The 15,005-nt window shown below is 35.5% G+C and overlaps 2 protein-coding genes across 2 annotated transcripts in view; both read right to left on the bottom strand.

Annotated features, from left to right (window-relative positions):
* Window positions 1–557: 557 nt before the first annotated feature.
* On the bottom strand, window positions 558–4,439 carry LOC104816918 (transcription factor bHLH123-like). The gene is made up of 7 exons (XM_010545948.2): window positions 3,923–4,439; window positions 3,204–3,741; window positions 2,827–2,940; window positions 2,142–2,207; window positions 1,874–1,939; window positions 1,724–1,774; window positions 558–1,027 (listed from the first exon to the last, which is right to left on the bottom strand). Exons 1-7 carry the CDS (start codon window positions 4,225–4,227, stop codon window positions 878–880), a joined length of 1,290 nt encoding a protein of 429 aa, XP_010544250.1. The 5' UTR covers window positions 4,228–4,439; the 3' UTR covers window positions 558–877.
* A 6,604-nt stretch (window positions 4,440–11,043) lies between these two features.
* Window positions 11,044–15,005, bottom strand: part of LOC104817082 — a 4,382-nt gene continuing 420 nt past the window's right edge. The window contains exons 2-8 of the mRNA XM_010546161.1: window positions 14,522–14,968; window positions 13,994–14,398; window positions 13,776–13,897; window positions 13,444–13,718; window positions 12,091–13,225; window positions 11,790–12,006; window positions 11,044–11,279 (exon numbers count right to left, since the gene is read on the bottom strand). Coding sequence (XP_010544463.1) covers window positions 11,044–11,279; window positions 11,790–12,006; window positions 12,091–13,225; window positions 13,444–13,718; window positions 13,776–13,897; window positions 13,994–14,398; window positions 14,522–14,968 — 2,837 coding nt within the window. The remainder of the gene's footprint in view (window positions 11,280–11,789; window positions 12,007–12,090; window positions 13,226–13,443; window positions 13,719–13,775; window positions 13,898–13,993; window positions 14,399–14,521; window positions 14,969–15,005) is intronic.

Below are 15,005 nucleotides of genomic sequence, written 5' to 3'. Positions count from 1 at the left end.
GATTGAATGATTGTTTTTCAAGTTGAAGGTTTATTTGTATATATTTTTACAAGTTGGAGGTTTTTTAGGGATTTTATCCTTGTTTGTTTGGATTATTTGTTTTACAATAACTATATTCATTTAGATTTTACAGTCGTTTTCGATTTGATTTAGATTTTATATTCGTATCTAATTCGGATTTCACTTTCATTAGAAATTCATATTTAATTTTATAAAAAAATCATTTCCATTCGAAGTTTTCAATTATTCCTTAACAAAAAAAAGTTTTCAATTATTTTCATTATCGTTTAATTGTTTTTATTTAGTTAATTTTATTTTAGAAAAATATTACAAAAAAACGATTTTTTGATCTAGTTCTGATAAAACTACACATTAATTTAATTCGGTATAATTCCACTATGCATACGGAATAAAGGTGATGGCCCCTAATTGCTTTATCCATCATCGCTCAAGTGCTTAACATATATAGATCATAGTTCATACATTATCCACAATGAACATTACTATAATCATTATCAAATTACTATTGCAATGGCTTATGAACGTATCAAAAGCTTGTATATATATAGCTAATAGCTATGATGATATGTATACCTTTATTACATAAATTAATTTATTCTTTCAGAAAATAATACATTGAAACAATGGCGTATCAAATTAAACAAATTTTTATTATATCTTATCTATGATACTCCAATTATATATTTTTCTTTAAATGCTTATCGTTAACATGTTCATCTGCATTCAAATCAATGTTATTCCCACGTGTGTGTACTTTCTTCTAGTCATAAGATTTTAATTTATACTTTGCACTCAATACCTCGGACATGATATCGGGTAAAAATTTAGCACGAAACTCTTGTTAGTTTTCTTCCATCTATCGAAAAGATCCACCGAACGTGGGAGTCCAAAAATCGACCGTAGTATCATGAGTCACGGGGAATGTGCTCGAGACGGGGACTAAACATAGCCCTCGGCTTCTAAGATCTTGCTCCGGTTCTTCCAGATCCTTGGATTGATCGCAAATCTGTATTATATTAGATGGATAGTTGAAAAAAAGAATGAATGAATTCCAACATTTTTATAGTTAATTAATTAATGATGTAATATTAGAGGTTAGATATTTCGGTTTGGATATGCGAATCGAACCGAATGAAATGTTTAAATGAATAGGACATCACATTTTAAAATTAAATTAATAAAATAAAATAATCCAAAAAACTAAATAATAACAAACTCTTCAGAAAACGATCTTTTAAAGAAAATCTATTCCCAAACGAAACGAAATTAATAAAAAAAAAAATAGATATGTTTTTCTTAAATTGAAAAACATGAACCAAAATAAAAACGAATCGAAATCCAATTAAAACCCGAAACATTCACGGCTGAATAATAAGGCAGTTGTAAAAGTTGTCATAGTATTTGATTAAATTCTGTGGAATCTCCGGTCTTCTAGGAGATGTAGTTGGGTCAAAGGCCCGGTGAACTTCCGGAGTATAAAAAAAAAAAAAAAGTATGCGGAAATAATGTGTGGCTAATCTTGAAAGCGAAGGAACCGTGGGAAAGAGCAGCCATGATTTGTACACATATATAATAATAATAATATGTGAGAATGCGTTTAATTATGTGAGAATAACAATAATAATGATTTGTGTACAAAAGCTATAATAAGATGCCACTATATATATATGTAGTAATAATTAGAGAGAGAGAGAGAGAGTACCTGTTGCTGCTGTAAAGAAGCTCCAGTTTTCAGATATGGGCTGCTGAGAGCCTGATTCATAATTTATAAAAATATATACGCAACAAATTAAAATGTTTTGTTTATAAATTAAATTGGAAAAGTAACCAAGAATATTAGTGGAAGACTTACTGCAACTTGTTGGTGTAAGAACTTAATGTATTCAATGGCTTCAGACAGCACTGAGGCTGCATCAGTCTGACACAAAACCACATGAACTCAGTAAAACCAAATCTATTGTCTATATATACATATATACATATATATATATATATTCCGTTTATTCAAAATTATAAAGAAAATATGACAAGTAATTATGAATAGCTACAAATATACTAATGCATACTCATCATCTTTCTAAAAGTAAAAGCAAAAATGTGGAGAGAGATAGAGAGAGAACCTTTCCAAAAGGTGAGACCAGTTGTTGGAGCGCAGCGATTCTGTCTCCCATCTTCTCTTTCCTCACCTAATTCGAGAAATTTTTTAATAAAATATAAAAAATAGAAAAAAAAAAAGAAAAAGAAAAGGATAAGTGGAAATAAATAAATTGGGGAAAACTAATTGGTTCAACTTTGGAAGTAAGATTATTTTGGATTTTGGTCATTAGCATTGAATGAACACAAAAAAATTTCAATATATAGTTATTGTGTTTATTGATATTATTCATATATCATTCGGATTTATATATAAATAACGTATCGTATTTAATAGATGTATTTCATCAACTGTATATCATCATCAATATACGAAATCTATTTGATTTATTCAATATGATAAGATCCGTCTGCCCTAAATTGAATTTTGACGTATAAATAACTTGACAATATTGTGAATTGTCCATATATACATATATATATCGTTAAACTGGCTTATAAAGAACTTATCGTAGTATAAATAAATTTGTCGGCCGTACATTAATTTTGACAATTACTCTGTTCAAGTTTTTAGGGTTTATCTGGAGTTTTGATCACTTCGAAATTTTTTAACATTCTCTATATACATTCTTGGACATTTTTTTTTCAAATATGCATATAACTATTGCATTAAAAAAATTTCAAAAAAAAAAGGACAAGCCGCACTAATACCTTGAAAGTTGGTGAAGGAGATGCCGCCTCGTTCTTAGACCTTTTCGCCGCCGGTTGACCGCCGCCGCTTCTCTTCGCCGCGACAGTGCTCGGATCCCGAATCTCCGGTACACTCTGCTTCAAGAAAAAAATGATAAATATATTATACATTAAAAAAATAATAGAATATGAAAACGAACGCGAAAATACGACAAGTAAATGATGTATTGGATCATATGGATCAGTAATTCTGTATGAACACGGAAAATAAAGTTATATATATATATATATATGAATCCGTCATTGGACTGCAATTTACCGTAACTTGTTAACAAGGAAAACATGTGAGGACCTGGAAGGAAAATATGAAACTGTGAGGGCTTTGTTCACTTACGTACCTTTGGCTTCTCCTCGAAACTCGGCGCCTGAATCTCCGGCGACTGTAACGCGGCCGCCGGGAAGAATCTCGGCGACACGTCATGCGCCGCCGCCGTCGGGTTCCAGAACGTTGTGTTGTTAGAGAAACGCAAAGGACTCAGACCGAAGTTTCCGTACTGTGAATAGCTCAAAGACGACGACTGGTTTCGATCAGGTTGGTCAGACCCCAAGAACGTTCCTTGAAACACATTCGATGACGAATTAGGGTTTGAGTACAGAGTGGTGGAGGAATTGTCCATCGCGAAACTTTGACACGTCACGGTGCTATCGCTCGAGCTCGCGTGAGGGCTAAACTGCGTATGATCCAAGAAGAACCCGCGATTGCTCAACTGCGTTTTGAATTCCACGTTCGCTGAAGAATCTCGCCATAACGATGCTTGTGACGAACCTGATTCTTGTTGGTAGGACGAAGATGCGTTCATGCTGACGTCTGTGCTTGCGTTTGCGTTTGAGTTTACCATCACTCGGAAGCTTGTCTCCGCTTTATTGTCGCTTCGTCTGTCTCCCACAAAACACAAAAACAGAAGAGAGAAAAAAAAAGAAACATTCTTAGGACAAAATCATTAGTTTCCCTCGGGAAAGAATCGATCTTTTCCACAAAAATCGAAAGAAAAATATGTTTTCTTCAAAAGGGTATTTACAAAATTACAATCGGCTGCAATATCATGAAATTACTCACAGAAGGGATTGGTTCCATTGATCAAAGGGTTGGGAAGAAAGGCCTAAACCTATCATCTGAACATGTTGATGATGATCAGATGACGGATCATGATGAAGTTTATGATCAAGGAAAACAACCGAACCGCCAGACTCGATAGAGCTCGATCTCTCTTTATTAATATTCTCGGGCGTTGTCTCCGGGGCCCAACCAAAGCCCCCTAACGTTCCGCAGCCAATCCCCGGAGACAAACACGTCGAAGATGAAGACGAGGTCGAAGCCTTCCACCAGTTTCCATTACCCGAGTTGCTGAATTCATCTCCCATGGCTTCCTTCCCCCCAAATCTTTGAAATTCAACCACAGTTTATGCGTTATGATGATGATGATGATGAAATGTTTTCTTTTTTTCTGTTTTTGTTTTCTTTCCTTCTTCTCTCGAGAGTCACAAACACATGAACGGATGGGAAAGTGTTTGTTGGATGAAAGCGGATACTTATATCATGATAAGCTCAAGAGTGTTAAAGAGCACTAACTCTTCTTGTAGGGTTTATACGGCTAGAGAAGATTAATGAATTAATGTCTCTGTTGACATTTTTCAGGTGGCTGATGATGACTCTCTTGCCAAGTCCCCTTTTTTTTATTTCCTTGTTGATTCTCTATTTTCAATATTTAACTTATTTATTTATTTTTTTGTCGTTTTTTTATTTTTTTTACGCGTTGAAAAGATCATTCGAGACTTATATATTTTAAAAAGAACAAAATTCCATACAATTACACGAAATTTGAAAAAACAATTATGGTAATATATGAACTATAAAAATTCAAAGATTATATACAAACCTTTTCCCGGAAACCAGATTAAAAATACATCTACACATACATCATTATAAGTACATATATATACATACAAATATATACACTTGCCTACATACACATAAAGATATATACATGCTAGCTTATATATGCACACATATACTTGTACGCACATGATATACACATATATTTACACACACATACCGCATGCAAACACTTATACATGTTTATACACACATATATGTGTATGAACATGCATGTGTGTGTATATGTATATGTGTGTATATATGTGTATATTATATATATGAGTGTATATGTGTTTATAAACATGCATATTTTTTGTGTATGCATGTAAGTGTATATATATAATGTATAATCATGTATATGTGTGTATATGTATTTTAATATTTTAAAATTTTTGTAAAAAATATATGACGTGTCAATGTTTTCATACGTGACATTAATTTGATTGGATTTTCTGATTGCGATGCAGGCGTCTTGTTACCCGTTTCTGTCAATAAAACGACGTCAACGAATGTACTTATAGATGAATATTTTGAAAATTCGTGGTTTAATATGAGGTTTTAAAAAAATTCGTATGTAATTATTTGACTTTTATAATTTATATATTATTATGAGATTTTCAAAGGAGTTCGTGTATTTATTTTGGATATAAAAAAATGTATCTGACTAATTTTTTTATTAACAATTGTATTCACTACTTTTTTTGTTGGCGAATAACTAGAAAGTTTTTATTTTCACAATTTTCAACAAAACCAATTGAACCGGAATAAACCGGTCAATTTACAACCATAAATTAAATGAGTTTCATTTGGTCAATCCAAATCAGTAATTTTCTATTGTGAAGTTATTCGACGAAATGAACAGTGTGTAATAAAAATAACTTGTTGACATACATGCTTACGTACATATATATGGACGTCCGTATACAGATTATAAAATTTTAAATTTACCGAAAGCATTCACCGATGCACAACACGTCAAAACGGTCGAGAGATGACGTCGTCCTGGAGTCTATATGAAATCGAGCTATTTCCGTTTCTTCAATCATATCTTTTTCTTTTATATTGCAATAATATTTTTTTCCTAATATATATGATTATCCTTCTATAAGAAAAATTATTAAAATCCGCTTTTATTTACTGGTGCAATCTGGCCAGTGGACTCTCTGCACTCAACCCAAACGTTCTAAATATATGTATATATATATATATTCTCAGGCAGCCATTTATAAGTACGTAGCAGTAAAATCTCGCTATTATATATATAAGGATCATTGTACTTAAAAGATTGAGAGAATATTAGTAACGATGATTTGAACTTCTAATAAAAAAAAAAATACAAGCAAAAGGTCATTGATGCATTTATAATAAATTTTAAAAGTTTTTTTTATAAGATAAGTGTAACATTTTTAAAGAAAAAATATCTTAAAATAATGAGGAACCATTAACATATATGAAATCGAAAGAGTTAAAAAAATGTAGAAAATTATGTAGCCGATTAATAATATAGAACAAAAGTTTTAGTTTATGTCCAAATATACGATATAACTTATATAGAAAATGAGATGACCATCAAAAAAGGGGGTCTAAACAATAGTACTCTTTAATTTATGTAAAAATGTGCAATATATCTTGTAAACGTATTAATTTCTAATGATTCGATCCGTTAAATTTTAAATCGAAATATAAAAAATCTGTAATATGCTACAATAATGTTGGATACTAATAACAACAATAAAGCACTAATTATTTGCAGTGAGATTAGGATTTGAGATTTTGATGATAAGTTTAAGATCTTAGATTTCATCCTCCGTTTAAACGCATGATTGGCATTAATTACATAGAAAATCATTGTTATAACATACAACCCTAATGTGGATCTTATTACAATCGTTCATGAGCTCTCCATATCTTATTTTGATTCTAAATGATGTGTCATTTGTCAAATTTAGTGGAAGATTTTCTTGTAGTTTTTTTTTAAAAAAAAATTCTTCTTCAATCTTTTTTTTTCCATTGGTAGCTATTTTATCCCTTTCTATTCTCCTCTTTTTCTACCAATGAAATGATTTGTCCATTGAAAAAAACAAAATATATCGGATCAAAATAATTCCACCTTATATATTTTATTCCATCCCACAAAATTTGTATCCAAGTAACGTCATTCACAAAAATTTTTACGCACGTAAATAAATAACAAATAGAGCGAGGCTTCATCCGGTTATATTACAGATAATCGTGTTGACCTATTGATAAAATCAAACAGTAAAATTCGATTTTATTGATCTACAACAAGACATTTTCAGTAACAAAATATAAAAACTAATTGTTGTGAACCATCCCCACCTCCCAAAAAAAAATTGTCTTTGGGCATTCCAAGCTCTAAAATCATCTTCTCATAATTTTTATTTATTTATCTGTTGATCAATAATATTATAATATGATTACTATTTGCAACATAAATTAACTTTCATAGCCGCAACATGCCGTTATTATCAAGATTGCCACAAAAAAAAAAGTAAAACACCAAAATTAAATAATGTGGAAATATAAATTGACCTTTGGAAAAATGAAAAAGATAAAAAAACAAAATTCTAATGGAATTTGACTCTATGGGTAAGAAATGAGAAGCGAAGACGACTTGGACTCGGGAGCGTCACGTAGCACTTTCGAAGTTTCAACTTTGGTATGACCGTAAGAAAGTCAACGTATGGGCTCCACACGGCGTGCGCGCGTGCCTTGACACGTGGTCCCCACCTTTCGACTCCTCAGAGTCAGAGCCTGAATTGACACCCTTCCTCTTATGTGTCTTTCTTATTCTTCAATTTATTTTTGGGAAAACTCCTAAACAATTCTAAACTTGTAAAGTAAAAAAAAAAAAAATTCATAAACTTATGAGTGCCAAATAATTCCTAAACTTATAAAAAGTATCTCAATAAATACTAATCTTGTTAAAAGATATATTAATCATTCGAAAAAACTGATTATAATAATATGATTTTATATCATACGTAACAGGTGATATGACACACCAAGTATGATTTTTTTGCCACGTAGTCAGTACCGAGTTTTACAAAAGTGGTTTTTTCAGAAAATATTCTAGAATCTCTTAGACGTATTTCATCGAACACTTACTATGCACGAATATTAGTACCGGAATTTAAAAAATAAACTCTTCTGTCATTGATGGCGTTTTGTTATGATTTTGTCATCTTCTATGGATATCCCCGATAAGCTCGAGTCTGAAACTATACAGAACGTTATCTACATCAAGGAAGACGGAGCGGATGTCGATCCTGAAGAGCTTAAAAGCCTGAGCAAATGGAACGTTTCATCTTGCATAGTGTAAGCCATCGTGTATACTAAAGGTTCGATGAAATGCCTCTAAGAGATTTTAAAATATTTTCTGAAGAAACCGGTTTTCTAAAACCCGGTACTGATTACGTGGCAAAAAAAATCATACTTGGCGTGCCATATCACCTACCACGTAGGATATAAAATCATATTATTATAATTAGTTTTTTCGAAAGACTAATATAATACCTTTTTACAATATTAGGATTTATTGAGACATTTTTTACAAGTTTAGGAATTATTTGGTAGTCTCGCAAGTTTAGAAATTTTTTTTCTTGCACTCTGCAAATTCAGGAATTTTTAGGAGTTTTTCCCTTTTTGGGTTTTATTTTTTTCAAAATATCTTCTCCATCTTTGATTTTTTTTATACACCGTAACAATGTGAAACCAAATTCGTAAATAAATGTATACATATATTTTTTAAATAAAATCCTATAAATTTGAAATGAAAAAAATATCATAGTTAATATAAAAAATAGGATGCTGATATTTTGAATTTATGTTTGGTTTGAGGTCAATTATTTTTATGTGTAGATTTTTTTTATTTTGAGAAAACTTATATTATTTTGCTTTTATATACATTTTAATTCAATTCAGAGTTATTTCAATTTTAGACAAAAAATATTCATTTTCTTAAAATATTATTTCATTTTCGGTACATATTATATTTTAGTTTTATTCTATTAATGTGATTTAAAAAATAAAAAATCAATCAATTTAGATCGAATTCAATTTAGATCTTAATCTAACGGTTTCAAAGTTTTCTATATTTTGAAACAATATTTCTTGGTTGTGTTTAGAATTTTGTACAACATTCTTCTTCTACAACTAAAAATAAGTGTTATTGTTTTTCGAAACTATATACTATTTTTTATTTAGGGTTTTGTGTTTTCCAATTATTAAAATATGTGTATTAAATTATAAAATCCAAAGCAAACATTCTTGTCAATGGTCGTATTCCTAATCATATATCCCGTGGCCTAACATTGCACCTCACACGTACCTTTCAACGTCACCTCTTTTCTCTCTCCGTCTCAATCCTCAACGAATTCCAAATGAAATAAAATTTCACTTAGATATTGATTTTCTTCATGGACTTTTGCATCACTTATATGTTCGTTCGGACAATGTTTTCATAATATTTTATGATTTGAATTACAACCCTTAACATGATTATGACTTTATTTAATTTCTTATTATCATAGATTTAGTTTTTAACCAATCTTTTTTTTTTTGATAATCGGGTGATCCCAAACTCAAAGGCTCAGACTAATCCCGACCCACGCGCACGACCCTGCAACACACACATGGGATGTGAAACACCCGAAGGTGGCAGGAGGGGAATCTCCATACTCTGAGTGTTGAACCCACGACCTCGTTTACAGGAAGGGGTTCTCAAACCAACAGAGCTGGGGGATTTTCCGCTTTTAACCAATCTTTTAAACGATAAATTTGAATATTTCATGTAAACAATACATCTTGAAACTATATATATGTGTGTATATATAAAGTTGTCATGCGTCATTCTCTTAAGTAATTCTAATGTTCATTGGGTACTTATTAGAGCTCCTGTTTTTCTTTTCCAACAACCACGATGGACAAATATCGGTTCAAGTGGACGATAATGTGTGTAAATGTAATTAATTTACTGAAGCTTAAATCACTTTTTACTATCTTCCAAGTAATTATTATATTTTATTATAATATGATTGCGTTCGAGAATAAAGAGTTCCACGTTTGTATTCCATTTAGTAGGTGTTTGATGTAAAGAGGAAACAAGATATCGTTTACGCAAGCTAAAAAAAATGATTTTTTTGAAAATAATTATTTACTAACGTAATTATTCGGAAAAAAAGTAATCGAGTGTTTGAAATAGATTCTATAATGTTGGAAAATACGGGTTATGCACGGAATAAAAGATTACAAATAATGACGTCATAATTGAGTAAGCATGTGGTGTGAAATGGGACAAACTAGAAAACAATAGAGAAAGAAAGAAGATGTAGTTTAGGGTTCTTAAAGAGATGTGGGGAAAAGCAATAGAAAGATATGGTTTGTGAGACAGACCACACATGCTTCATGCCTATCAACCAAATAAATTAAAATATCTTTTGAATTAATCACATATAAATACCTCAACTTTACAAAATATGTCAATAAATATCTAAATTTTTTATTTTATCTAATTGATATCTCGAATGTTAAAATGGTCCAAATTAATACCTTGAATGTTTAAATGTTCCAAATAAATACCCCAACTCAGAAAATCGAAAGCAATTTATAACCTCAATTTGTTTTTTATGTTAGAATTAATATATAATATAATCATCGTTAGAGTCAAGATTAAAAATAGTTATCGATTTCGCGAGTTTTATTTTTTTATGTTGAAAAGTAACATCTAATTTATACATCATTATCACAGTCAGAATTGAGAATGCTATCAATTTCATGAGTTAAGATATCTATTTGAAACATTTCAACATTTAAAATATCAATTTAGAAAATTTTAATATTTGATGTATCGATTAGATAAAATTAAAAGTTTAGGTATTAATTTATCATATTTTGTAAAGTTGAGATATTATATAAAATTTTCTCATATTATTATTATTATTTTTTTGATGAAATGTGAATCTATTTACGTCAAGAAGAAGTTACATATCGGTTTTTTGTTACCGAGAAAACAAAAGAAACTTACACTTCCATGAGCTAAGCTAACAAAAAAGAGGGATGATTTTCCTATGGTAATCATGGTGGCCTTGTTAGATAGAACCAAGCTTGTAAGAGGGTGTTTTTCTGCTGGCTGGGGCCTGATTGATGGGCCAGTATGATGTTCCTGATGAGTCTGTCAAGCCTATGTTTCATTACCTCAGCGGATTGGTGTCGGGAGCGAAAGATTCTGTCATTTCTTTCACGCGAAAGAAGGTAGACAGTAGCTTGAAGAGCAATTAGTGTCAAGGTTCGCTTGTGGCGATTGGGGTCATTCCGGAGGGCTTCGATCCAATCTGGATAGAGGTGGAGTTGGTGCGGTGGTTCTGAGCCAAAGCGTGATGCGTAATATTGCCAGACGGATGAGCTGAACGGACATTCAAGGAATAAGTGTTGGTGGGACTCTTCCCCTGTCGAGCATAGGCAGCAAGACGTCTCCGCCTGCACTCCCCATCGATGTAGTCTATCTCGGGTTGGCAGCCTATCCAAGAAAGCTTGCCATAGGATGAGTGCATGCTTCGGCGTTACGTGTCTGAACCATACAACCTTCCACCAATTTACAGTAGCTGCAGGCTGCCTAATTTGTCGTCAGGTTGCTGCCGTGTTAAAACAGTCCTTGAATGCATTGTCGTCGTGTTTCCAGAGGGATTGATCGTCTACATCAGTCGCTGATGGTGCTTCAGTCATAAGTAGTGCTTCTTGTAGGTGCTGCTCTTATTGGGATCTTGCAGGTGGAAGGTTCCAGCCGAGTTCGGTGGAGGCTGAGATCACTGGTGCGTGCAATGGGATTCGCATTCTTCGCGGTCCTTCGTCTCCAATATATTCAATCAGCGGTCCGAAACTACTCCAGTTGTCCAGCCAGAAAAATGTGTCTTTGCCATTGCCTATCTTCATCTTGAGGAAAGCTCTTGCCTTCTCCTTGATTCGGAGCAGCTTGCGGAAGTTCCACGTGTGTGACGTGTTGAGGGATTTGTTGTCCAGAAGGACTTACGCTTCAGTAGATGTTTGCGGACCCAGGCGACCCATAACGATCCCGAGTTGGCGAAGAGGAGCCAAACTAGCTTCAACCTGGCTGAGGTGTTTATGTCTTCTAGCTTCCGGAGCCCTAGCCCGCCTTTCATTTTCGGTAGGCAAATGTTCGCCCAAGAGACCCTGTGAGCTCCCGTGTTACCGGATTTCCATAAGAACTTGGCGCATATGCTGTCAACCTGTTTGATCAAGTACTTTGGAAGCAGAAACACCGAACTCCATGAGTTTAATAAACCGTAAATGACTGAGGAGATGAGTTGTACCTTGCCCGCATAAGAGAGGAAGATGGTTGTCCAGGATTGGATTTTCGAGTTGATCTTATCAAGCAGCGGTTGGTAGTCTTGCTTGCTGAGTTTCCACGGGCTTAACGGCACCCCTAGATAGCGTATCGGAAGATTCCCGCGACGAATTCCCAATAATGATGTTAGGTTCGATGCTTCTGCCTCCGGTAAACCACAGATGAAGAGGTCTGATTTGCTTTGATTAATTTTAAGGCCCGAGAAACTCTCGAATTGGTAGAGCACATCTTTTATCTCCGTAATGGACTCTCTATTTGCTGCGGAGAAGATGATAACGTCATCTGCAAAGGATAGGTGAGTTATCAGCGGGTCTACACAACCCTGCTGTGGCTTGAGCTTCCCCTGCCGAGCAGATTCATCAAGCATTCTGGATAGAACTTCCATGGACAGTATAAAAAGGTATGGTGAGATCGGGTCCCCTTGGCGAAGTCCTCTTCCACCTGGAAAATATCCAGCCGGCTCTCCATTGACCGATATAGAGAATTTAGGTGTTGTTATGCATGTCTTGATCCATCCTACAAAAGTGGTAGGTAGGCCGATGGCATGAAGTATTTTGGTGATGAAGCTCCACTTGATTGTGTCAAAAGCCTTCCGAATATCAATTTTCAGCATCGCTTGCGGTTGGGCAGAAGGTCGATTGTAATCCCTGATCAATTCAGCAGCCAAGAGTATGTTTTCAAGCATTAGTCGTCTCTTTAAGAAGGCTGCCTGGTTGCGTGAAATCAGCTTCTCTAGAATCGGTTTTAGTCGGCTTGCAAGGATTGAAGATATGATCTTGTATATGGTGTTGCAGCAGCTTATTGGTCTGAAATCACTTAGTGAATCTGCTCCCGTTCGCTTCGGTATCAAGGAAATCATTGTGGCGTTGATTTGGCCTAACATTTGACCCGAGCTGAAGAACTCTTGCACCGCTTTAACTAGGCCATCACCCACTATGCTCCATGTATTGACGTAGAACTCTTTGGGGTAACCGTCTGGTCCGGGCGCTTTATTATTCGGCATGGATGTCAGTGTTTTTTGCACTTCTGCTGCTGTTGGAATGGAGAGCAATCCTTGCATGTAGTTGTCGAGGCCAGTGACTCCGAGGAGCTTCTTAAGTCTGTCCATGGAACCCCCCCCCCCGGTTGTTTTCGGCTGGTGTCGAGGAGCTGCTGATAGTAGCCAATAATGTGGGTTTTTATGTCCTCAGGTTCGTCTAATCGTTGTCCCTCTTGAGTGATCAGGTAGTTAAATTTGTTGCGCGCGTTCCTGGCCTTTGTGACCCGATGAAAGTAAGCTGTATTCCGGTCTCCGTTTTTCAGCCAACAGATTCGAGACTTCTGCTTGTAGAATCGTTCCTCGGCCGCAGCTAGTATATTCCAGTGTCTACGCAGTCTCTGCTCTTCTATGGCTAGGGCAGTGGAAGGGCTTTCGAACAATGCTGCTTGAGTTGTTGTTAGCTTGTCGTAGGCCTCTTGAGTTCGCTTCGAGATATCACTGAATGAGGTCTTGTTTAGCCTCCTAAGATGTGACTTGAGCATCTTCAGGCGAGAACATAAGAGGAATTGGGCCGTGCCTGTAGTGGAATTCTCGCCCCAGCAGTCCGAGACAGTCTGCAAAAATTCAGGAGCTAGTAAGAGATGGTTAAAGAATTTAAACGGTTTTCTTACCCGTGTCATTGTGGACGGCAGCCTGACGATTCCTGGGGCGTGGTCTGATGGACCGGGGTTCCCAAATTCTGCTGATATAGAGTAATGGTCGGTGAGCCAGACTTGGTTTCCGAGAATCCTATCTAGTTTTATTGATATCGGGTCAATAACATGGTTGTTACATCAGGTGTAACGCAATCCTTGGTATGGAATATCTGCTAGGTGTGAAGATGTCAGACATTCGACAAATTCCGTCATGCTTGGGGGGGCAACAGTACTTATAGGATAGTCGGAACGGTCTGACGGGGTTAGTGTTTGGTTAAAATCCCCCAAGACTATCCATGGTGTTGATTTTAGCAGAGGGTATATAGATAGCTCCTTTATCTGCTGCCATAGCCTTTTCCGCTCAATTACGGAGTTGTCAGCATACACGAAGGTGGCTGTGAATGACCATTGGAGTGATGGATGGTGAAAACCACAGGTTACTGCTTGCGCACTTGTTTGGTAGATGGTGACAGTGGCGCTCGGATCCCAACCCACCAGTATACGGCCTGAACGATCATCGGCGTAATTACAGAAAGTTTTCCAGCCATTCGGAAAAGCTAGCAGTCCTCTCACAGCATTTGGTTCTCTGATGTGTGTCTCTAACAAAGCACCAAAAAGAAATTTGTTGTCGGCAATCCAATTGCGAGTAAAATAATACTTATTCCGGCCGTTTAGAGCTATAATATTCCAGGCAAAAATCATGGAAGTGCGATGTTTCTAACTGCGGTTCCTCGTGGCCTTGCGGCCACGAGTGGAGTTGGCGTCACCGGGTTCGGCTTTGTGTGTCTTGGCTGCAGTCCTGTTTGTCATCCTCTTGCCCGTCGTTTCTGTTGCTGACTTTGGGGGTTCTACTGGCTGCGACTGAGGTTGGCTGTTGGGGCTGGATTTTGCATGATCTAGCTTGTTGTCTTCATTCTTTAGCACTTGATTGTACACCTCGTGGCTCTCCTCTGTTTTCTCAGTTGCAGTAGCCTTGGTGGATCTTTGTCTCTGATTCTCCTGATTCTTCTCCTCCTGATCAGTTGAGGCTGCGGGTTGTTGGGTGATCTTGTCCTCCACTAGCTTTTTGGTTCCTTTAGTCATGGTTTCATGCTGATTTTGACTATGGTTGTTCTGATCTTGCTGAGGTTTCGGTTGGGCCACTGTTGGACAGTATCTAGCCACATGACCTATTTCCGCGCAGGAGAGGCACCGGGGGGGGGGGGG

This window comes from Tarenaya hassleriana, unplaced genomic scaffold, assembly GCF_000463585.1.
Source record: "Tarenaya hassleriana unplaced genomic scaffold, ASM46358v1 Cleome26, whole genome shotgun sequence".
Classification (NCBI taxonomy): Eukaryota; Viridiplantae; Streptophyta; class Magnoliopsida; order Brassicales; family Cleomaceae; genus Tarenaya; species Tarenaya hassleriana.
Note: the sequence above shows the minus strand (reverse complement) of the source record. Positions and strands in the feature narration are given on the sequence as shown.